The 25,501-nt window shown below is 39.9% G+C and overlaps 2 protein-coding genes across 3 annotated transcripts; both read right to left on the bottom strand.

The window, feature by feature from the left end:
* Positions 1–10,028: 10,028 nt before the first annotated feature.
* Positions 10,029–19,217, bottom strand: LOC110709331. 2 transcript variants are annotated; one of them, XM_021887542.1, is made up of 9 exons: positions 18,314–19,158; positions 16,785–16,861; positions 16,509–16,610; positions 11,452–11,557; positions 10,934–11,356; positions 10,738–10,842; positions 10,590–10,659; positions 10,404–10,502; positions 10,029–10,300 (listed from the first exon to the last, which is right to left on the bottom strand). In XM_021887542.1, exons 5-9 carry the CDS (start codon positions 11,056–11,058, stop codon positions 10,208–10,210), a joined length of 492 nt encoding a protein of 163 aa, XP_021743234.1. In that variant the 5' UTR covers positions 11,059–11,356; positions 11,452–11,557; positions 16,509–16,610; positions 16,785–16,861; positions 18,314–19,158; the 3' UTR covers positions 10,029–10,207. The 2 variants fall into 2 exon arrangements, with proteins under 2 accessions (XP_021743234.1, XP_021743233.1); XM_021887541.1 differs by lacking the exons at positions 10,029–10,300; positions 10,404–10,502; positions 10,590–10,659; ... (1 more) ...; positions 10,934–11,356; positions 11,452–11,557 and adding exons at positions 11,728–12,034; positions 12,174–12,507 and having other exon boundaries at positions 18,314–19,217.
* Positions 12,845–14,809, bottom strand: LOC110709366. The gene has a single exon (XM_021887578.1). It carries the CDS (start codon positions 14,807–14,809, stop codon positions 12,845–12,847), a length of 1,965 nt encoding a protein of 654 aa, XP_021743270.1.
* Positions 19,218–25,501: the final 6,284 nt, after the last annotated feature.

The following is a 25,501-nucleotide window of genomic DNA, read 5'->3' as shown; positions in this document are numbered from 1 at the left end:
ACTCAGAGATATGGAAGGAAAAGAGGTACAGAGAAGCTGGAACGCAGCACATTTAAACCTCTATCATTTCTGAAGAGCGAAGGTATGTAGTCATCATTTCGATTTCGTTTCTTTTTACTACAGCAAAACAAAAAAAAAAAAAAAAAAAAAAAAAAAAAAAAAAAACAGAAAACAAGCAAAAAAAAAAAAAAAGAAGAAAATCAAAAAAGACAAAAATCTCCAACAGCCAAAGTCAGCATGAAAGGTACTCTTCTTTACTTACACCTTGTCAATTCAATTTATTTTCACTACGAGTACTGACTTTGGCCATTGGGGAAACCCACGGCCACCCCTCACCCAATTTTGTTTTGCAAGGACAACATCGACACTGCTAAGCAAAAGCGCAACAAACACTACAGAGCAGTGCTTATTCGTCCCTAGAGAGCAGTGCTTATTCGCCCCTACAAGGAACAAACCAACACGAGGATGGCAACTGCCCCCGCAGAATAAGCAAACACATGTAAGCAATACTACATCCTTAATACAACTGTAATACAACAGTAATGCAACAACGATACAATAAGAAATATAAACACAGTTCAACATAGCAGAAGAAGCAGAATCACTTAGTCGCAAAAGCAACAAAATAGACAAATCATCCAGCTACAATAATGCAACATAAAAACAAAACAAAATATCCAACTGCACCAAGGCAGTAAAAACAAACATCCTTCAAAATTAAAAATATTTAAGGTGACACAGCACCATTGAAACTAATTCTCGTCCATGTTATCAGCAGGGACCACCTCCTCAGCAACAGACTTCGTACTCTCTGGGACATCCTTGACCTCATTGTTGTGAGGAGAATTCACTTCCTCATCTGCAAAGCTCAGCAACAATGAGCCAGGAGCAACAGTCCCTTCGGGAAACGCAATCTCAAAGGCGGCCTTATCAGCATCATAATCCCAGGCCTCATGCTTTCCTTGCTGATTCTCCTCCATCATCTCAAGATGAGCTTTCCCAAAGTAGTATGCTACAGGATCAACAGCCTCGTTCCCAGCTTCCTTCAAGGTGCTCTTCATCCCATCACGTTCAACAATTCATTCCCTATGCTTAGCCCGTTCGGCCTTCAGAGCGTCAGTAGCAGCCTTGTACTTGTCAGAAAGGGCATCACGCTCCTTCTTCATAGCCTCATACACCCGAGTAAACTCTGACACTTTGCCCAGTACGCCCAAACAAGACTGAAGGCTCTACGGAATCAAGTAAGAGATACGTAGCTCGATATAATCATGTTTATTAAATTTTTGTTTTTTTTTTGGGAGTATACCATATCTTGAAAGATTGCACAGCAGCTTCAGCAAAAGTCTGCGAGGACTGACGATCCTTGAAGGACGAAAACAGTAGGGTATCCACATGCGAAGCCAAGGAATCAAAAGAGAGATCAGCAACGTCAACATCAATAGGCACCTCCAACTTCCTCTTAAGGCCAGTGCGAGGTGGAGGTGGAGGAGGACCGCTCTTTGGAGCAACCGTTTTGAAAGGAACGACCTCTATAGTTTGAGGAGAAGAACAATGTTTAAGGCGACCTAAGAGAGAGGACGAGCTAAGAAGGTCATGAGACCTTAGTGACCTCGAAGTATCTACAAGAAACACGGCAAAATTCAAAAAGGAATACAATAGGTAATACGGCAACATGCTCAGCAGGATACATAACCAATTCAGAAAGGGTAAACAAACTAGGAATCAATAAAACTTATAACAGAGACAAAGTAGAATCATAGCAACCAAACACACCTACAAGGATTGGCACAACAATGAGTTTCACAAACAGAACAGAAAGGAAGAAAAATAAACCTTGAGACATAGTTGGAGCAACTTTCTATTTAGAATCAGAATCGTCTAAGGACTTAATTTGAATAACCACTTCAGGCTGCGTCAATCTGATGAAGGATCTCTCGTCTGCACTCAACTCGTACAACTTATCTATCAAGGACGCAGACTGAGAACGCTGCTTCAATTTACTTACTGCAACCATCAAGAAAATAAGCCCGAATCAACAAGGAAGGAAAGCAAAACACGGGAAAATAAGAAAACAGAATACCTTCAGCCTCAACAGTGTCAATCAAAAAATCACAACCATCACCCAACGAATCAATCCTCACAAAGAAGAACTTGTGATACCACTTCTTGTCAAAGGCCTTCTCCAAGTCAATCACCAAAGGGCCAACACCATCTTTCAAACGAAGACCAACCCAACCCTTACCACTGGTCCTAATAGTATAAGGATAACACAAATCCCTCACATCAAGTTCTAAACCCAATTTCGCACTCAGCAAATCCAAAATTCTCAAAACCCTCCAGGTTTGGGGCGGTCGAAACCCTAACCTTAGACAGAGATTGGCGAACAAGAGAAGAAAAAGGGAAAGTATGCCTAATCACAAAGGGGTACTCGAAGAAGCACACCCAACCAGGGGCAGTCCAGTCAGCCCTTTCCCTAGAAGACGGGATTTTCACCACAACCCCATCAGGAAATCGCGCAACAGCAGTGATATTCTGAACTTCCTCCCTCGCCACAGTAGAAGGGTACACATCTTTAGCAGGAAATACGTTTTGCGCGACCAAAGTCGGCTTCTTAACACCCTCATCCACCCCAGCAAACACCACTCTTATAGAATCACCCATCACAAAGCAAAAGAGAAGACAACAAAGTGAAGAAACATGAAAAACAAAGAAAACAGAGAAGAGAGAGAAAATACCTGATGAAAATCAAAAATTAGGACAAAGAGTAAAGTGATTGAACAAGAGCTAGCACGCCCAATAAATACTGAAGAAAGAAATAAACCGCCCTTCACGGTTACCGAGGAACTTGCCTTAAAACTGCCACCACGCTCCACGTTTTTGTTAACCGTTGAAATAATTCGAAAAATCCCTCTAACGGCTTCTTTAGGTAATTTTCACTTCCAATACTTGAAAATAAAAATTAGGGGCAATTGTTGGGCCCATATTTACATACGACCCAGTATGCTTAGGGCATTAATTCAAGATCAAGGATTCAACAAAATAAACAAAAACGGCGTGATTAGAATAAACAAGGAAAGCAACATCAAGAGCATCAATCAAGAAGATACTTGCCAAAGATACACCTACAGAAAAGGGAACAAAATAAATCAAGGGGATCTTCTACATTTCAAATATATTCTGAATATCTATGTAAACCCTAGGGATTCCTAGGTATAAATAAGAAGAATTAAGCATTCTAACACTCATGTACACTCTCATATAATTCAATATAAACGATTTGCTCTACTTTTATCTACGGAACTGCGTCCCTATTGAACAAGGAGGCTTGTCCTTACTTAGTATTGTGTCTCTAATCTCATCTTCTTGTTCTCATTGAATATTTAGTGCTTACTTATTATTTATTGCTTTATTATAGTTCTTATTCGCTTTAGATACTACTGGTAGTATGATTGTTATTACCCCTCAAAACATAGCAAATTCTTAGATGTCCTAGCTGAGATTTTCCTAAACAATTCCCCCTCAAAAATGCTACGGAATATTTATTTTGAAAGAGAATGGAGTCAGAAGAAGATGCCAAGATCGCCATTGAGTTTTTGCTAGATTGAACTTTTAATCCTAAAATGCTACACGCCTGACTAGTTATATGGTGGCTAGACAGCTTCATCAAAGGCTCCATTCATGTTTGCTGTAGACTCAATCAGGTCTTCAATATCATGCTATACAAAATTTCATTAGCAAGCTGTTTATGTGTGCTTCAATGTTCCAGCTATTTGTCGAACAAAATAGTGAAAGGTGTGCCGCTGCAACTTATTTTTGTCCTGCTGCTTCCCAGCTCTGAGCCTAATATGGATGACCTTGTTGTTGAGCTTAATGTGGTTAAGCTTTTGGTGCCATTGCTTCCCCTTATTGTTTCTCAGCGCAGCACTAAGTCAACTTCTATATTTCACAATCATATTCTCAATTTGGCTTCAACTAAGGTCTGTCAACCATTTATCTTCGATGACTTGTCTCCTTTCCTTTTAGCTAGCCGAGTGATTTGCTTCAGTCTAATTTCCCTCCTGCAAATTAAAAATGCTATCTCACGGAGTCTAATGCTCTTTTTTCCAAATAGTGTCCATTAATTCTCTTAATCACATTTGAAGTGCACTGAAAGCCAACTTCTCAAATATTTCTCCCTGTTGTTCAGCTTTGTTCTGAACTTTTCGCTTTACCTAAGTTCTGATACAATCAGGTTTCAGATTATGAATTGGGCGCCAGCTTTGCTATGAACCTCTTTGAATTATGAACAAAATTGAAGAAGGCATAGGGTCCCGAATAAACCCACATGCCCTGGCAGGAGCTTCCTATCTCAGACTTAATTGTTCTATCTTCTGGGCACTTCATAGGCATGGGACAATGCAGATATTAATCATGGGCTTTGTCTTGTATAAATGGTTATCCTCTCTAAGTGGTTTTGCCACCTGCTATAGATTCTGACATTATCTAAGTTTTCATTTGCAATTAATCTGTATACATGCGCTCCTCTATTGTAATGCTATATCTTCCTGTTTTAAGCTCTTGTCATGTGATCACGCCGTAGTTTGGAGTCTCTCACTGTATGTATGATCAAATAAATTCTTAACTGGGAGCAGAACAAATTCTAAAACTGGACCATACCAACTCAATTGTGGTACGCTCAGATCTTTAAATTAGCAACTTGATGAAGTCCCGATCATAACATATCGGCTCTTCACTTAGTAATTGGTCTCACCACTACCATATCAACAACATCCCTTTGCTTGGCACTTGCTTTTGCCATTAACAAAAATGGTAAAATATCTTGGATATGCTCTGGACTTTTCAACTATTTTTTAAGATGGGTAGCAGGACAAATTTATCATGTAATGGTCTAGTCTGCTTTGCCTCAGGAGTTACCCCATACAGACTGATTAATCACTTTTGATGTCTCAAAGACTCGTGTGCAGTGCTAACTTTAATACCCAGCTGATATTTCTATTGGGCATTTTGTCAAACACCTACTATGCATATTCCTTTTCCTCATGTTTTGAGTACATTTTCTATAATACTCTCCCTTCTTAACATCTATCTCAAATTTACTTAATTGTAATTCATAGACAGAGAGTTATACAACCAGCCAAATGCAAAGGGGAAGGAAATAACATTGAAGTCATTCATGTTCCATAATAACTTCTTAATCATGCAATTTCACAAGTATGCAGGTTTAGATTTCAAATCTATCATGGTTTCTACCAATTTCCCACACTTCTCATAAGATTAACGCAACATGCTTAATGCTCAAATTTGTGCACAAACAGAGATTAACCAGAGATAATATATGTAAGGGTGAAGAATGTTGCCTGTTTTAACAAAATTGAATTTGGTTGCGGAATGCGTGGCAGCTCAAAGTTCAAACTACAAAGATGGAGCAGTGCTCCTGCTTGCTTCAGAGTTCATGACGGAGCTATGCAAAACCCCATCCGCTCAACCTCAGAGTACGGTGGCTCACAGGCTACTTTGCTCCTTGTCTTCTTCGTTTTTGTTACTTTATTTATTAATGAAGATGTTCCTCTTATTCCACCAGATCTTGCAAATTGGTTGATCTGATTTTTCAGTTGCGAGTTGGTGTTTTCGAGCTAGATCAGGTTGAACACGGGGTGAAAATATGTGATCTACTTTCGATCACCACCTTGGTTGGCGATGGCTTAAGCTTACCGTTCACTCTCTCACTTGTCGGCCTTTAAAACTCAGCTGGCTAGTGCTTCAAGGTTAGATTGGTTCGCTCCTCTTTCTAGCGCCAATTGTTTAGGATGTACTCCAATGGGAATATCCGAACCACTGACTACACTGTTGGAGTCTCGGGCTGCCTACTGGGGTCTCTGACTGCCTGCCTGCTTGAACCTCGGGAAACTCCGTCAGCACCACTGGAGGACCTACAAGAGAGAGAACGTAAACTGCCATCAGGGGTGGTTTCGAGGAACCTCCCTCTGATGGCTAAGTAAGTGTTTACCTTTTAGGAGAGTATAAAGCTTAATATGCTTAGAGAGAGAGAGAGATTGATTAACCCCCTTTATGTGGCATATGTTGGGGTATTTATAGTGTATGATAACCCTAATTTCAGTGGTCAACCTGTGGCCGACTTACTCTATCGGGCTGGCAGCCGGGAGCCTGTGACCGACTTACTCTGGTCGGGCTGGCAGCTGGGAGCCTGTAGCCGACTCACCTTGGTCGGGCTGGCAGCCAGGAGCTTGGAGCTGACTCATCCTAGTCGAGCTGGCAGCCAGGAGCCTGGAGCTGACTCATCCTAGTCGAGCTGGCAGCCAGGAGCCTGGAGCTGATTCATCCTAGTCGAGCTAGCTTACCCTGGTCGGGCTGGCAACCGGGAGCCTGGAGTTGACTTACCCTGGTCGGGTTAGCAGCCGGGAGCCTAGAGCCGACTTACCTTGGTCAAGCTAACAGAAGAGAGCCTGGAGCATACTCAACGGGATCAAAATGGTACTCGAGGTGCGCCATCCCTAGAGGGGCTAAGAGCGGGAGATAGTTTAGCAGGAACTACCCTATACAACTAGCCCCCTAGAGATGGTATGAGGTGACTCATGCCAACTCTCTTCGTGGTCCTTCGCCCCTTGAGTGAGGTCGGAAGCGAAGGAATAGCTCAGTAGGAGCTATCCCGTACAATTTTATTTTTATTTGATTTTAAAACCTTTTTTTGAATGCGTTTGACTTTTATTTGATTAACAGCTTTGTTGAATGCATTTGACTTTCGTTTAATTCCAAAAGATATATTTGATTTTGTATCACTTTCATTTGATTTAAAAATCTATATTTGAATGTGTTTGACTTTAGTGTTATTGAAAATGCTTTGTTTGAATGTGTTTAACTTTCATTTGACTCAAAAATTTATTTGAATGTGTTTTACTTTCATATGATACAATTAGCTTTGTTGAATGTGTTTTGACTTTTATTTGATTTAATTAGCTTTTTTGTTATTGTTTGACTTTCATTTGATTTAAAAAAGCTTTGTTTAAAAAAGCTTCCTCTAGGCGACAGCCGTCCAGAGCGAAATGTTAAGGTGGGGACGGTTGCCTTTGAAAGGCTTGGTGCAAACTTGCACTTTCTACTTAAAGAATTCAAAGACATTTTTACCTTTGAAGTGGAAGAGATGCCAGGCATCAGCCCGAACCTCGCCGTGGATCCAAAAACTCGTCGTGGATCCAAAAAAGAAGCCCATCCGGCAAAAGAAAAGAAATCACGGCGAGGAAAGAAGTCAGGCAGCAGCTGCCGAGGTCAAAAAGCTGTTAGACGCCAAGTTCATTCGACCATGTAACTTCCCTGATTGGGTTGCAAACGTGGTGCTTGTAAAGAAGTCGAATGGTACTTGGCGCATGTGCGTTAATTACACTGACTTGAACAAGGCATGTCCAAAGGACAGTTATTTGCTTCCAAAGATTGACAGCTTTGTCGACTCTACAGCCTGACATGCCTTAATGAGTTAAAGGATGCCTATTCCGGCTTCCATCAGATACCCCTATGGAAAAAAGATCAAGAAAAGACGACCTTCGTCACTGATCAGGGGTTATTCTGCTATAAGGTGATGTCGTTTGGCTTGAATAATGCGCCGGCTTCTTTCCAACGGATGATTAATACAATCTTCATTAATCAGATTGGGAGGAATGTAGAGGCATATATTGATGACATGATAGTCAAATCCAAGCTACAGACAGATCACCTTGGTGATCTCCGAGAAACCTTCACCACACTCACGCGGCATAATGTCATGTTAAATCCCAAAAAAAAGTGTTTTTGGTGTTGAGTCTAGGAAGTTTCTCGGATTCTTGATTTATTAAAGGGGGATAGAGGCTAACCCCAAGAAGATACAAGCGGTGATTTACATGAAGTCAACTGTCATGGATACTTAGAGGCTTACCGGTTGTCTGGCTACGCTTGGGAGATTCCTTAGTCGGTCAGGTGACAAATGTGTTTATTTCTTCCAAGCAATCAAGAAGAAGACTAGATTTGAATTGGGAGATGATGCAGAGGCGGCCTTTCAAAAGTTAAAAGAACATTTACACTCCTTGCCGAGGCTTGTTAGTCCCTTGCCAAAGGAGACGCTTTACATGTACCTAGCCGTCTCAGATCATGCTCTTAGTGCTGTTAAGAAGTTAAAAGCATACTCCTTGGCACATCTGGTGGTGATCTATACACATTAACCCCTCAAGCGGCCAATGACAATCCTGGACTCATTCAGTAGAATGCTCAAATGGGCTATTGTAATGCAAAGTCTTGAAATCACCCACGAACCAAGAAAGGTAGTGAAGGGTCAGGCGTTTGCCGACTTCATTGTCGAAATGACAAGGCCGGATCCTCTGGACAACCTTGATCAGGTTTGGAAGGTGCATGTAGATGGGAGTTCTACTATGAACGGCTATGGTGCAGACGTAATCTGTCAATCTCCAGAAGGAGATAAATATGAATATGCACTACGGTTCAAGTTCTAGGCCTCAAACAATGAGGCGAAATATGAAATCCTGCTAGCCAGCATCCGCGTGTGCAAGGCGGTAGGGGCAACAAAAGTTGACGCCTGCTCAGATTCTCAGTTAGTCGTTAGCCAATACCGTGGTGAGTATGAAGCCACCCATCCCGCTATGATCAAATATTTGTAGGAGGTCAAAGCTAAAGCTGGGAAACTTGAACAATTTCATCTAATTCAAGTGCCCAGGTTTGAATACAACCAAGTGGATGTACTGTCAAAATTGGCATCCTTCGGCTCATGTGATACGCCTCTGTCAGTTTTCTGGGAAGTTATGGAAAAACGAAGCATATTTGATGACGAGCCCATTGGAGTACTTGATTGAAATTCTACTTGGATGGATGGCATCCGGGCATATCTAATAGTCGGCATGCTCCTTGATTCACCCCAGGAGGCGGCCGTACTAAAGAAGCGTGATGCAAACTTCGAGATGAGGGAAGGAGAGCTCTTCAAGGCGGGGTTTTTGAAGCCTCTATTAAAGGGAGTTACTCAAAAAAGGGGAGAGAAGTTCTGAAAGAATTGCATGCAGGATGCAATGGAGTCAGATGCCATGGAGTATGTTAAAAAATGTGATAAGTGTCAAAGATTTGGCAAGCTAATCCATCACCCGACAACAGACTTGACGGCAATCCACAACCCAGTCCCGTTTACTAAATGGGACTTGGACATTGTAGGTCCTTATGCGCCTGCTCTAGGCGGAAAGCGCTATATTCTAGCACTAGTAGAAAAAGGCTTATTTGCGTCGCTCATTTATAGGGTATTTGCGTCGCTTCCATGAGCGACGCAACTGCTCGCCACGCAAATGACTTTTAAGTCATTTGCGTCGCTCCTAGGCGCGACGCAAATAAGAGTCATTTGCGTCACTCCTTTATAAAGGCGCGACGCAAATGACTTTTTTAATAAACTTATTTTTTGTCATTTGCGTCGCTCCTTTATAAATAAGCGACGCAAATGACTCTTCTGACAAACTTATTTTTTGTTATTTGCGTCACTCTTTTATAAAGGAGCGACGCAAATAACTCTTCAGATAAACTTATTTTTTGTTATTTGCGTCACTCCTTTATAAAAGAGCGACGCAAATGACTTTACTGATAAACTTATTTTTAGTCATTTGCGTCGCCCCTTTATAAACAAGCAATGCAAATGACTCTTCAGATAAACTTTTTTTGTTATTTGCGCCGCTCCTTTATAAACAAGCGATGCAAATGACTCTTCCAATAAACTTATTTTTTGTTATTTGCGTCACTTGTTTATATAGGAGTGACGCAAATGACTGAGTAGACAATATACAAAACTGCTGTATTTGCGTCACTTGTTTGTTTAATGAGTGACGCAAATGAGGTGAATTTTTTTTTTTTTTGAATTATAATAATATAATTGCCTTGTATATGTTTGTAGTACCTGTTTTCCTAGGTATAAAGTAATATGATAACGCTAATATAATTGAAATTAAAATGCAATATTATTTAATAATGCAAATGTAAATTTCGGCAAAGTCTCCTTTGTAATTTGGCCTACCCATAAAATTGGGAATGACGGCATTATATTAACAACCTGTCCAATAATTTACATCTCAATATCATAGACATTATACTCATCATCCCAACACCAATTAACCAAATTACTTCATTTCAAGCCTATCATCCAAAACAAGAGTCAAACATGCGCTAAGTGGTAAATCTAAAGTTCAACATTACATATAAAATACTCTGCCCAAATATCTCGAATCTCATTTATCTCCTCCTCGGTGTACGGTGTAGTTCTTGAAAAATCCTATCAACACAACAAATATACAAGAGGAAAGTTTTAATTCAAGATTGTAGCTAACATCAAATTGTATTTATCAAACAAAAATGAAATATTTGACAACTCATACCTGAATAAGATCTTCACTGCTATGGTGATGTTCAAGTATTTCGTACATATAAGGCATGACGTAGTAGCCACACTCACGTCCACCCAATTGTTGAGGACACTACATGTAATATATTTGTAAGTTGAATTAAATTGCTATACTTCAATTATTAAGAAACTAAAAGTTAGGGTAAGAAATTAAGGTAACCTGTCCCAAATGCCATATCAATTTACTTCCCCTAGATTGTCCACTTAATGCCTTAAAACTTCGAAAAGCACTACACATTTGAAACAAATAACATATATATTACCCTTACACACATAAAATCATGACATTAATAACAAACTAGACTTACTTTGTCATTGCAAACTTAATTGCTAAATTTCGCTTCTGCCTCAAAGAATCAAAGATGATGACTTCACGCTTAGCCATGCATAAGACCAAAAGAATCCAATGATTCCTACATAATAAATTAGACACACATTTGTAAAAGAGTAAAATAATATCAACAATTTGCAAAGTTCAAATAAATACAAGTTCAAAGTTTATACTTTTCATGGTATGGGCATAAGATGAACTGCTTAGATTTTTGTTTTTCCATCACATGTGTCATGTATAGTAGGATACGATCAGCATCACTATGCAAATAGGTTTCTGAAATCATTTCCGGACACATGAATGCAATGGAAGCCACTTCCTCCGTATCGAGTAAGTCACTCAAGGCCCTACATAGTCTCCTCTCGTACCCTCCGGGCTACTCTTACCTCTAATTCTTCCAGCTCATCATCTCCGAATTCCCTACCCCGTCGGCCACTACGCCTCTCTCCGGATCCCCATACAGCTTTAATGCCAATTCCACTGCCAAATGCTATTGCCCGACCATTACGATCTTTTTTCCCAAGGGCACGAGATAAGATATCATCATGCCTATTAGGAACAAAGTTTCCTTCAGCTTGTTGCTTTCTCCAATTATCCTACACAATGACTTCAAGTTAGAAAACTTTGGTTGCAATACATAAACTTAACAAAATATATTCAAAATTGAAATAAAGACTTATTACATACTTACAATGGATTCTTTCACCTCTCTTGTTTTCTCATCCGGCAAATAAGGATTTCCCTTATCATCTTCTATTGATCTTGCTAGAAGCCAAGCATATGTCCTATCCGGCAAACTAGAAACAACCGAAGAACAAGATGAAGTACTGGATGCTGAAGATGCCGTGGGAATATACCCTTTTCTACGCCATACAATATTCATTTCACCATATGATTTGGCTCCTAAATGGTGAGGGTATTCGTTGAAAGACTGACTTTGTCTTGCCTTCTCACTGATTTCCTATTTTTACGAGCATAAATGAAGATTAGTACATAAGAATCCGTTAACAAAGTATTAATAACCCGCATGATCATTGATATTAATACACACAAACCTTAAAATCATCTGTAGTATGCTCCTCCACAAATGTTTTCCACATATCCTCAGATATGAAATCATAGAGTACATACGGCATTCTTTTCTCCTTCGGCATATTCCTGGTACATGTGATCCAACCACTGACCAATTTTGTTTTGAAATCTCTCCAAGTTTTATCACAAGTGCATAGGACCTTTTTTTTCTTGTCGTCATCTTCTTCGATTTGAAACTCTCTCTACGCAAAAAATTAAAAAAAATAAAAAAAGTTAGTAAATAATTTCATCATATTCAAATAAATTGTTTTCATCATATTCAAATAATGTCAAAATGATCATATCATAGTATAACATTTAACATATAATAGTGAATATTACCTTAACATCTTCCCACAAAGTGTCTTTTATTCCTTGTGGAACTTGATTCCAATCTTTATACAATATAGACACCTTTGCACGACTTATTTCACCAACATGAATTTTGTATGCTTTTGCCCACTTTCCAATGGGTCGACACAATTCATCCCATTCAAGCACTCTAGGAACCCCAGGCATGGATTTTAGGCCCTTTGAAGGACCTCTTGGCTTCTTTTTCTTCTTCTGAGAGTCGGTTGTTTGTTGCTCTGATTGTGATTGATTGTGTGGCTCATCTTCCTCACTTTGCAAAGACATGGAACGATTATGCAAATCCTCATCCTCCATTATTACTTACCTGAAAAAAAAGACATAAATAAATTAAGACATCGATTTATATCATTTTTAAATTATAAACTTGAACACATAACAATAATAAGCAATTTATGCAATTACTAACACATATTGGAAAAAAATAAAATCATAGAATTCATACCTACTTCATTCTTCTCTTTTGCGACATAAAATCCTTCATTATGATCTTTTCGTTTCAACGTTGTGTCAAAATCATCGACTATTGGAGGGATGCTCCAAACGGAAGGTGGTGACTCATTAAATTGCTCATCATATTCTTCCTCGTCCACCACATCTTCAATGCCAAGTATCCTTCTTTTACCTTCTAAAACAACTGACCACTAACAATCAGCTGGGTCAGCCAAGTAAAAAACTTGTTTTGCTTGTGAAGCTAATATAAATGGATCAGCTAGATGCCCTCGCCGACCAAGATTTACAAGGGTCAAGTTCCCTTGTTCATCTTTTTTTACACCACGGCTACTATCAGCCCACTTACATCGAAATAGAGGAATCTTGAAATCAACATAATCCAGCTCTATTATTTCTTCAATGATTCCATAATAAAATTTCTTCTTATCCACAAGTGTTTTATCATGTGCACTAACATACTCAGATGACAAACCTACTACTTTAACACCACTGTTTTGCATTGTTGACTTGTCATCTTGTCGGCTAGTGTAAAAAGAATACCCATTGATGTCGTATCCCTCATATGACATGACTTGACATTTAGCACCATATGCCAACCATCTCAATGTGTCAGATATATCGTTAGGTGTGGTGGATAGTTGGGACATCACTCGTTCCTTGAACCATGTAACGAATGAACAATTATGCTCCTTTATCAGCTGAAGATCACTTTTGGAAGGATATTTATTTTTAAGAAAAAGCATGTGCTCGTCCAAGTAAGGATGAACCTCACTAAGATTTTGCAACACAAAGAGCTCGACCTTATTTTTCATTTCAAAGCCCATGGATATCCTTTTCCTGCCAATAGTACCTTGACCTCCAAGCCTCCCATCGTGTCGAGACTTTGGCAACCCAATTTTCTGTGAACGTGCAAGATATTGAGCAACCCATGCTGCCACTTCCTCAGCAACTGTTCGTTGTACAATACTAGCTTCAGGTTTGGCCGGATTCATGACTTTTCCCTTTAAGTCACCCATTTCTCGTTCAAAAGGATACATGTATCTCATACACACTAGTCCACAAAGTTTAATTTCACGTACAAGATGAATAACCAAATGAGGCATCACGTCAAAAAAAGATGGGGGAAAATACATTTCAAATCGACACATTGTCTCAAGTATATCTGCTTGCAAGTCATCTAAAATACTTGGATTTATGACCTTGCTACAGATAGTGTTAAAAAAGACACATAATCTTGTAATTGTATACCTCACTTGAGGTGGCAAAATTCCTCGAATGGCAACTAGTAATAATTGTTGCATCAAGACATGACAATCATGAGATTTCATGCCACCCAATTTCAAGTCAGACATTGACACAAGTCTACGAAAATTAGAAGAAAATCCAGCCGGGACCTTTAAACCATGCAATGACTCACAGAAGCTAGTTTTTTCCTTTTTAGACAAGGTAAAGCAAGCTGGGGGAAGATACCAGCGTTTTCCTCGAGATTCGGGTGCCAACTCTGAACGACCCATAGCAGCCATGTCTTTTCTTACTTTAACTCCATCCTTTTTCTTTCCTGGCATGTTTAATAAAGTTCCCACAATGGCATCACATATATTTTTCTCAATATGCATTACATCTAGACAATGTCTAACTTCCAAATGTCTCCAATATGGAAGAGACCATAGCTCAGACTTCTTCTTGTAACCCCCAGTTGATTTGCTTTTGTAAGGCTTACCAAACTCATTCTCAATGTCTTTGACCCGCTGATAAACCTCACTTGCACGTAAAGGGCCACGAGCTTCTCTCAACTCCACTTTTCCATTAAAAGCATCCTTATTGAATCGAAAAGGGTGGTCTTCTGGAAGATGTCTTCGATTATCCATGTATACATGCTTGCCACAATTGTCTAGGCGCAATGCCTCCAAATCATCTTCACAAATGGGGCAAGGAGTTCTTCCCTTCACAGTGTACCCCGACAAATTCCCATAAGCTGGGAAGTCATTTATCGTACAAAAAATAATGGCACGTAAAGTGAAATTGGTTTTACTATATGCATCAAACATTTGGACACCTTCATTCCACAACAATTTCAAATCTTCAATGAGAGGCGCTAGATACACATCAATGTCATTTCCAGGTTGTTTAGGCCCAGATATTAGAAGGGACAACATAATGTATCTAGACTTCATGCATAACAAAGGAGGAAAATTGTAGATAGTTAGAAGAACCGGCCAGGTGCTATATTGGGTACTTAGTGTCCCAAATGGGTTCATTCCATCTGTACTAAGACCAAGCCTAAGATTTCGATCTTCTTCACAAAAGTCCTTGAACTTTCGATCAATGTTCCTTCATTGCGGGTAATCAGCAGGATGCCTCATTAACCCATCTTTCTTCCTCCCATCAGCATGCCACCTCAATAATTTTGCAGTTTTTTCATCCGAGAAGAGTCTCCTAAATCTCGGTATAATTGGAAGATACCATAATACCTTAGCCGGAGACCCTTTCTTACACATCTCACTGGTATCATTCATCTTGTAACGAGAAACTCCACACCTTGGACACTCATGCAAATCAGCATACTCATTTCGATACAACACACAGTCATTGGGACAAGCATGTATCTTCTCATACTCCATACCCAAGGGGCACATAAGTTTCTTGGCCTCATAGGTGGAGTTTGGAAGTTCATTCCCGTCGGGAAACATTTCTACTAAGGCTTCTAACAACTGCGTAAAACCCTTGTCAGTCCAACAATTGCTCGCCTTTAAGTTGAATAACTTCATAATAGCACCAAGTTTAGTGAACTTTGTACAACCAGGATATAACGGGGTTTCAGCAGCTCTCAAAATACTATCATATGTCTGGGGACACTCTGTGAAATGGTCTTCAACATCTTGCATCATTTCATCTATTCCTTCTCCACTTCACTCTCACTTTCAACACCAATATCATCAGCTGTATCGATATCCTCACCTTGGGGGTCATTATCATCATCACAATGATTCTCATCTTCCCTTGGACAATAACTAGAACTTGCCTCAATATATATGCTCTCACCATGCCATGTCCACCTCGTGTAGTTTTCTTTAAACCCACGACGAATTAGATGATCTTTAATATCAACTATATCACGATATCCCCTCGAATTATTACAGTCACAACAAGGACAAAGAATATTCTTTGATTTATTCTCTGTTTGGTGTTTTAAGGCAACAGTGCTAAACTCTTCAATTCCTCGTAAAAAACTTGTACAATTTCTTTTACCATACATCCAACTTCGATCCATTTTCAACCACTGAATAACAAAATTAATTTTAAGATAATGTGTATATTTTGTAACATATATAGCTCCTTAACCATAAACAAGAATATAAGGCATCAAACATTTTCATTCAAAGTTTATATCATGTAAATGCAACTCCGGATGATCCAATAAGGTCCTTATCACTCCAACTTAACTCATTCTTGAATGTCCTATCTCACTAATAACTACTTGTAAAGTTTGGTTCTAAAGAAAATCCGGCAGCATTTCCCTATAGTTGTCCAAGCACAAATGTAGATAATCGGCTATCAACATATGTACCCAGAGAACAATCGGGAAATAGTGAGCCATGATCTTCTTAGATCCAAAACAATTCAAGTAGTTATCACCTTAATGAGATAGAACATTCAAGAACAGTCCCAAACTGGGGACTATTCAAGACTTACTCCTAATGAGTAAGCCCTGAACGAGTATCTAAGTCAATGATGCAAGTATTATTGCAATTCTAATCAATTATATCACAATTAAAAATCTCATACAATTCACAATCATTATACCAACTAGAACAAATAAGTTAATATTGCAAAGAATGGTTCAGATATATATACCACAAGTGAAGACAATCTCGTATGCGTACTACCGCCTTAATCGTTTGTCCACAACCAGAACCTCGAGCAACTTGTGGAATTCACTTCCGCATAATTAAGAATCTGCCATAAAAAATTACATATATTAAACCAACATAGTTGCGTGTGTGCTCGTGATCCTAAATCTCATAGAACAAGAGCGAGCACGAGAGAAATAGCCAAAGTTTGCAAAATTACCAAGCAGAGACACAATTATGAATCATGTAAGAATAGCCAAAGTTTGCAAATAAAGCTTACTCAGCACACTCATTAATCTTCCCCGAATTCTGGCTTTCCACAATCTTCAGAATCAAAGACTTGTTTTCATCCAAGTACTGCCAAGATTTAAACCAACCAAATTTAGAAATCAATAAGAAAAAAATATTTCCAGATGAGAACTAACCAAGCAGTATATATAGATGAAGCGGCTAATAGACTAGAATCATAAGTGAATTAATGTAACAAAGGATGAATATGTCATGCATAACCAAAGTGTATTACAGTACATATCAATTTTTACTTAAGCGTAAGGATCAAATGATCTGCAATTAGCAATGTTTTAGAATCTACCCCGGTAGCCCTAGACTAAGATAAAAAGCAATGCATACAACACCATTCCCTTATATAATTTCATATGTATTAATTGTTTTATCAATGATCATTTGATTCACAATAACTTCCTTTTATTCAACCATCTACAAGGGAACATACAGATTCTCCATTTTAATGAATCGGAGATGACAGTTGTTCATGCTTGAGACTTACAAAAAAAAAATTGAAAATAATAATAATAATAATAATAATAATAATAATAATAATAATAATTCTGGGTATTTTCCTCCAGATTTAGGCCTTCAAAAGTAGCTTAACAGATAAGAAAACTTTATACTAGGTTTAAAAACAAGTTAAACACTAAAAACCACTAGTTAAAAAAGTACATTTACACTATTTTTCATTATTAGCCAAATAGTCATAACATTAGTTGAGTAAGAAATACTGACATTGCCTCCTTTTCAATAAAGGTTTAAACTAAATTTCTAATACCAGCAAAACAAAAAGGTCTTACAGAACTGATGAATATGTGAAGACCATTACAGGAGCCGACACCTAAAGCTTCATTACAGTAAATTTTAAGTTTGCTACACTTCAATGATTACACTGACATTTTATACTTCCATTTATATTTATATTTATATTTATATTTTCATGTTAATTCTTGAATTGCTTGTTGTGGTCCAAGTTCAGAAAAGGTTCAATTTCCAACTGCCGGAAAAGTTAAGTTTGGACAAAAAGGCAGATCTTAGGCCAGGGGTTGAACCATGCTCTTAAGGTATATTGAACAACATGCCAGCAATAATCTAGCTGCATGACAGTATGTATGATGGATATCGACTTTTCGATGCTTACAAATGCGAGCACGTAAACCTTAATCATCTGTTAGGCTAATTACAACTAAGATAGACATAACAATGTATCACTCGACTGAAGTGCTCGTTCAGCATGCTTCAATGACTAAACCCGAGATCATAATGGATTTTTAATTGCAATTAAGGCAGTAATAACTTAAATCATCAAGTAATGTACATTTGTACTAGACTAGAATAGATTAAGGCAGTAATAACTTAAATCAAAGTTTGCAAAAGTACCAAGCAGAGACACAATAATTATGAATCATGTAAGAATAGCCAAAGTTTGCAAATTAAGCTTACTCAACACACTCATTAATCTTCCCCGAATTCGAAGCCTTAAACCAAGAAAAGATTGAACATAAATAGAAGTAATCTTACCATAGGTGGAATTGACTTCAAAAATTCAACAATGTCGAGCTGAAATCGAACTTCAATTGTTGTTGCTGTAATTTGCTTGAACCTCCTCGGGTTTTTTGGGGCGAAATTAAGCGATTTTTCCACTCGAAAATTTCAGTTATTGCTCGAATTTTTGTTGCTATAATTTCTTGACTTGAACCCAGAAAAAGACGTAATTCAAACAATTATTGTTGCTGTAATTTCTTGACTTAACCTATTGTTGCTATAATTTCTTGACTGAAATTCGAACAAAAATTATTTATGACTGAAATGGGACGAATTTCTTAGGGTATATTGCGTCGCTGCCAAAAACCCTAGAAATCCCCCCACGAAATCCCCCAATCGAACTTGAAGACCGAAATTGAATTTTTTGGGATTTTTAGGGTTCGAATTTGTATGCTTTTGGGGTGATTTTTTCCTCGAAATGGGGGATTTTTGGTCGGAAACAATCAATTTTTCTGGGTTTAAGGCTTCGAATTTCTTAGGGTTTTTGGTCTATATTTTTGCTCGAAATTGCTCGGATTTGCAGCCGATTATGGGTCTTCGACTTCACTGCGATTTTAGATGTTAAATTTGCTGGGGAAACGCAAGTTTTTGGCCGAATTTGTTGGATTTCAGAGACAAATTTGTGGGTGTTTTTCTGTAGAAATTCGCTGGAATTTAAGAACTCTTGTTTTTTTTTCTTTTTGTATAGTGAATGTAGGTACCTGATGAAAAACTAAGGTAATAAACGCAGAAAAACTTAAAGCCAAAAGAGTTATTTGCGTCACTTTATTATAAAAAAGCGACGCAAATAACCTTGTTTATAATGTTGTACAATGTACATATGCGTCGCTCATTAGTAAAAGAGTGACGCAATTTACTTAATCTCTTATTTGCGTTGCTTGCTAACAAATGAGTGACGCAAATAAGTTTATTAATTGCGTCGCTTTAATAAATAGGAGCGACACAAATGATAGAAAGCTGAAATGCACTTGAGTTTTGCGTCGCTTCTTAAATAATATGCAACGCAAATAATTTAAAAGGAAGGTAAAAATAAACATTTGCTTCGCTCCTTAGAATTAGTGACGCAAATATGGCGACGCAAATGTACATTTTTCTACTAGTGTAGCTGCTGTAGATTATTTCACCAAGTACGTGGAAGTAGAGTCGGTCAAGGGCATAAAGACAAAGGATGTCATCTCCTTCATCTGGAAGAACATTATCACCCGGTTTGGGGTATCTATGTATATGGTGTTTGACAGTGGACCTCAATTTGAGACCCCTCAGCTTGAAACTTGGTTGGGAGATCAAGGGATCTCACATTGTTTTGCATTAGTTAGCCGACCCTAAGCAAACGACCAAGTTGAAGCCTTAAACAAAATCATCTTAGACGGTATCAAAAAGAAAATTGAAAGAGCCAGTGGTTTATGGGCTGAAGAGTTAATTCATGTCCTATGGGCCATGCGGACAACTGACAAGGGGGTGACCGGTGAAACCACATTTCTCATGGTTTACGGTGCTAAAGCCGTCTTGCCCATCAAACGTTATCGAGTCATGGTATACGATGAAGAGACAAACTGGGAGGCCATGCGGCTAGCATTGGACTCACTCCCGGAGTGCAGGGGCAATGATGCATTGCGTCATTAGATCTACCGTATGAGAATGACTTGTGCCTATAACAAAAGAGTGCACAAACAACCCTTAAAAGTTAGGGACTTTGTGTTCGTAAGATTGAGGCAACCAGTAGGGCCAATGAGCAAAGAAAGCTAATTCCTAACTAGAAAGGCCCTTACCAGATCTATGAAGAAGTGAGAAATGGCACCTACCGGCTGGAAACCCAGCCTATAGGCGGCTGCCTAGAACTTGGAATGTAGACAACTTGAAAAAGTACTACTTCTAAGATTTGTTAATTTTTGTAAAAGAAAAGCCCATCAATGAAAAAGTTGCTTTTTGTTTCCAGTTTAATTTAATTGTTTTGTATATATGCGCATCAATCTACTACCGACTATTAAAAACACAGACGGTCCATTGAATAAATAAGCTAGGTTAAAAACTTAGCGGCTAACCTGATATTTAAATTGTGGCCAATGGCAGGATGCAAACTTATTTTATAAATTCGTCTGCTCGCATATGATTATGGCATCCGACAACGCCCCTCCGGGTGTTATCGTCGCAGAGGGCAATCTATCGTTTTCTTTACCAGCATATGCAGACAACAAAGATTGAACGACCTAATTGGTTAACTCATAGTTGTCTGACAAAAATAGTCTAATGATTGGTTAACTCATAATTTGTTAAGTGTAAAGACCAGATCTCAAAAGACATTAGTCGGTTAATAACTGAAGTTCTTTGTTAGGTTATTCGATAAAAAATAGTACCAGTCACCCCAATGGGGCAGACGAACCAAGTGCAATGGATTGCAAGCACCCCAGACGACCTTTAAGCTGTCGGGAACCATAACGGACAATATGTTCCTTGTTCCATTAACTACCTGGCGGCAAGTTCCCACCTGGTTAACTAAGAGATAGTTTTTAATGAAATGCAAATACCGCAAAACGGGAAATAAGGCTATGATCCAGCCTACTCCCCTGTTGGGTAAAACGGCTACTTATTGGTTCTGTGGACGGCTATGTACTTGGTTTGGGGCAATTACTACTGTGATTGATTGACTTAGGAACATTCCATACTCTTTAAAGTATCAAACATTCCAAAGTCAATCAATCAAAGAAGTACTAAAACCAACCACACATCTGCCAAGGGGAAGAGTAGTCGGTATACTAAATGAATTACCGCATGCTCTAAAAAGCTAGGCAAAAATTCAAAAATTAAAATTGCAGAATTTAAGTGCAAAAATTGAAACAAAATTATCAAATTCATCAAGCAGACTCGGTCGGCAAATTTCATTCAAGCCGGTCAAAACCTAATAATAATGTTAACCGGATAAACATTCGGAACAAAGAGAAAATTAAATTGTCACCCGACTCCTTAGTCGGTAAAACATACATAGAAATACTCGGCTCACAAGCAGGAAAGATATCATTGGCATATTGCCGTAGAAGAAAGGAGGCTGAATTACGGGTGTTGAACCTGCTCCGACTGGACTTGGCATGTTGGAAGGCTTGCTTCATTTTGCGCATACGGGACTTAGCCATCCTAGACTTGATAAGTTTGAGCTTCATTAGCCTGGACCTGATTATCCTGCTTGGCAGTCGACTCTTCCTCATCATTAGAGACCTCAAAGCCTTGTTCAAGGGCCCATGCCTTGAAGGGAGGTGGGCCTTGCTCATTAAACGCCTGGGCGTCATACACCTTAGTGGCGTAATCAAATTGCAGTTTAAGCACATCAAACTCAATGTTAGGGTGGAGCAGACCCCATGTAATGCGCAGCCAGGCTTTAGTGTCGCGCTCATTTTTCGCAACCAGCCGCTTCTGCTCTTTGGCAATCTCGTCCTTGTGCTGGTTCCTTTCCAAGACAAGCTCGACATCTAGGCGGCTGACGTTTGCTCTTGATTGGGCATTCACCTTGTTAGCTTCCCCCAAGGCCTTGAGATCTGACTGAGCAGTCTTCAGATCCTGCTCAAGCTTGGCCCCCTGCTCGTTAGCGGCGTCATTAGCTGCCGTCAAGTTCTTTATCAGCTCCTCTTATTACAAATCTACTGCTTTAATTTCAACATCACATTGTATTTTATTATATAGAGCTTGAACGACCCTCTGTTTAGCGTCATTCACCTCTTCTCCCTTAAAAACTTTAAAGAGTGAAGTTAAAACTTTAAAAAGTGAAGTTCTAAGTAAAAAGTTACCTCAGCCAGCAAGCCCTAGATCCGGTAAAAATCCACCACCTGCACATCAGGTATAGAGGTTTTGGTGAGGGTCCGCACAATCCTCTTGGCAAACATCTGCATCTCAGGAAGCACTAAGGGGGTATTTATACAAAAAGAAGTACTTGGTGAGAAAGCAGCACAGGCGCCACTCGACTCATGCCGGCTGCTCAACGAACCTCCAGACGGGCTAACCCGAGTCTTAACTCGCATGTAGTCAGGCGACCAGGGAAGTTTGATTTATGTCTTAACTTGATTGCGAAGATGGGACGACTCGACCTCTTCAGCCGCTGTAGCGCCGACTGCAGCAGTGAGTGGCTTGCCACTCTTCGATGCCGAAGAGGCATCCGGCTGTTTCCCATCAGCTCGCTCTAAGCTTTCGCTTAGAGCATTTATCACAGCCGTGCCTTTGCTCCCGGTTGTGGGTCAATCTGGGTTGGCTGAAGAGGTGGAGTTAAGAGGATTCTTCCTTCTCATCTTAGCCAGGGTTTTGCTCAACTCATCCCCTGGCCGCTTGAATAGTTTGGTAATTGAGTGGGGAATTGAATTGCTTCCACTTTGCCAATAAAATATAGGTTACAAACGGAAAATTTGTATGTTAAAAGAAAGGGGTACAACCGGTAAATAACTAAGTTGTTATAAAAGCTGGAAGAGTTTAGCAGGCGGGCTTACCCCTCCTTTCTTAGCCTCCTTGGCTTCCAAGGCTGCCTTCTTCTCAAGAAGCTACTCCTTCCTCAATAGAGCAGTCGATTTAGCAGGTGTTATCTCTTGAGGAACCATGTTATTTGCTTCTTCTGCAAAAAGAAAGGAAATAGTTGGTTAAAAAGATGGAAAAATGTAATCTAATAATCCCACCTTTAGTCGGTATTCCATAAACAATCCCACCTTTTGAAATTCCAGAAACAATCCCACCTTTGACCCCCATCTACTATTAACAATCCCTGACCGGTTGGAATATGTTGTTAATCAGTTTTCTTAAGTTATAAGACACGTGTCGGATTAGAATAGGTTTATTTTAATTTTTAATAATAATATAAAAAAACTAAAAAGAAAAATAAAAACCAAAAACCCCAGCCTCAGCCACGCCACCCATATCCCTTCCCCACCCCTGCTACCGTATCTCCTCCCCATCCCCGCCCTTGCTTTCTCCGGCAACCCAACCCCCGACACCTGAATAACAACACCCGTAACCACTACCGTAGCCGCCTTGCTTCCCCAAAAAACCAACTACCTAAACCGCAACCTATATCACGCTCCTATTCTTCGCACGTTATTACTTTAGCACCAGAACCCTTCTTTCTCCTTCTCTTTCTCTCTTCTCTTGGGTATGTTTCTCTCTCCTCTAAATTCATCAATTTTCCTTTTAAAATTCGATTTTTTCAAATGATTGAAATCACAATTTGCATTTAATTTCAAGGTAATTGGGGCTGCCGAGGTTGAATGTTCAAGGTAAGGGGTTGAGTTTTCAAGATGGGTGGCATTTTTTGGGGCTGTGGGTGGAATTTTTGGTGATAGGGTAGAGTATTTTGGGGCTGAGTTTTCAATTTCAGGACTGGGTGGGAGTTTTTGGGGCTATGGGTGGGCTTTTAGGGTTGTGGTTGGGTTTTGGGGGTGGTTGTAGGATATACCGGCATGGTTGGAGAGTTTCGTGGTGGCTTGGTTGGTGGGGGTAGTGGTAAGGGGTGAGTATTGGGGTGGCCATGGTAGTGGACGGGTGGCTTGAGAAGAATTGTAGTTACAAAAAAAAAAAAAAAAAAAACTTGTTTAGCAGGTTGTAGGTCAATGGAATCGTTAGTGGAAGATCTATGTCAAAAAGGTGGGATTGTTTCTTGAATACCGACTAAAGGTGGGATTATTAGATTACATTTTTCCGAAAAAAATTAACAAAAATTAAACAATTAAAGCATCAATACAGACAGCAAACTGCCGGATGTGTAGTAAGTCTACCTTGTGGGAACATGGTGCTAAGCCCACAGGCGGAGAGGAAGGCCTCGTTCTTCAAAAAATTCGGATGGGGTATCCAGTTCTTTGAAGTGATTATTTGAGTCCCATCCTCCAAGGGATCAGTCCTGGTCTAAAAAAAGCCCGGCTCCATTATCTTCTCATAAGCCCTGGATGACATCTGGGGAAGGGAGCACTTTTTCCCGAGAAGGGTAGGATCTTGATTATACTGGCGTAGAAACCGGTTGTGTCCTATTGTTGGAGAAGGGATCAAGTAGAATCTCTCCTTCCAGCCAGACCACTTGGACGCCTTGTCCAAGGACATCAGATACTACGGGTGTGTGGTAAGAGTGTACCATGCCCCATACCCGCTTGGGGCTCGGCTCATATAATGCATATGAGCAAATGCCGCGAAACTAGGATCTATGTCCTAAAACTTGCAGGCAGCGATATAGCTCAGAATGTTTATCCATTAATTGGGGGTAAGCTACCAGACGCCCAAGTCATACCCCTTCTAAATTTTCATTATCCCTTTGTAAAGGGGAAAGCGGAGGCCGACTTTGATCACGGCCATAGCAGCCAAAACAGTTGTCGGCATTCTCAATATCATCCTCCCAGGCAATCGTTGCCTCAAGCGGCGGAATCTCTATTCTCCAGCCGTCCCCTACTGGATGTGTCTCCGCAAAAGCTCGAAAGGTTCTTTGCATAACAACCAAGTCCCTAGGAAGCATTTAAGTTTTTAAGGGATTAGTCAGCCGCTATATTTTCTTGGCCAGAGCCCGATGCCTCTGAGCCGGATCTTTTGACGACTTCCTCACGCTTAACACATCTTCATCAGACCCTAGGGAAGAGGCATTGTCCTTGTCGTTTGCCTCGTCCAAGATTGTGTCACTGGGGGTTGAAGGGATGCCATCCGGGGAAGAACCCCCTTGCTCCTCATCCGAACCCTCGTATTCCTCATCAGGAATAACTTCATTAGTGGGCAGTCTCTTAGCGCCCCGCCTCCTAGCCGTCTGTTTAACTCTGAGCATTGTCTCTTGCATAGACATAGAGATGGAGGTGTTCAAGGATGAACAAAGCAGGTCCGAATGTCCAAAAATGGCACCCCCGGCTCTAGATTTAGCCGAACCAAGAGATCGACTGAATGACCTAGGCGGTGCCGTGTGGGTCATTGAATGTAAGGTCGCCAACCAGCTGGTTGGCCGAATCCTTATTGACACCGGTAGCTCATCGGACATCATCAGAGCCTCTGATGCCTACAGAAGCTAAAATACAAGCCCAGCAGCATGCATCCGGTTTCCCACCCCTTGGTTGGTTTTGGGGGTGGGATGGTATACCCAGCCGGAAGGATTGACTTACCTATCCGGCTGGGAGAAAAAGGAGAAGGACGACACTTGGTCGTCAAATTCTTGGTTGTTGAGGAGCTAAC

This window comes from Chenopodium quinoa, unplaced genomic scaffold (assembly GCF_001683475.1).
Source record: "Chenopodium quinoa cultivar QQ74 unplaced genomic scaffold, ASM168347v1, whole genome shotgun sequence".
NCBI classification, from domain to species: Eukaryota; Viridiplantae; Streptophyta; class Magnoliopsida; order Caryophyllales; family Amaranthaceae; genus Chenopodium; species Chenopodium quinoa.
Note: the sequence above shows the minus strand (reverse complement) of the source record. Positions and strands in the feature narration are given on the sequence as shown.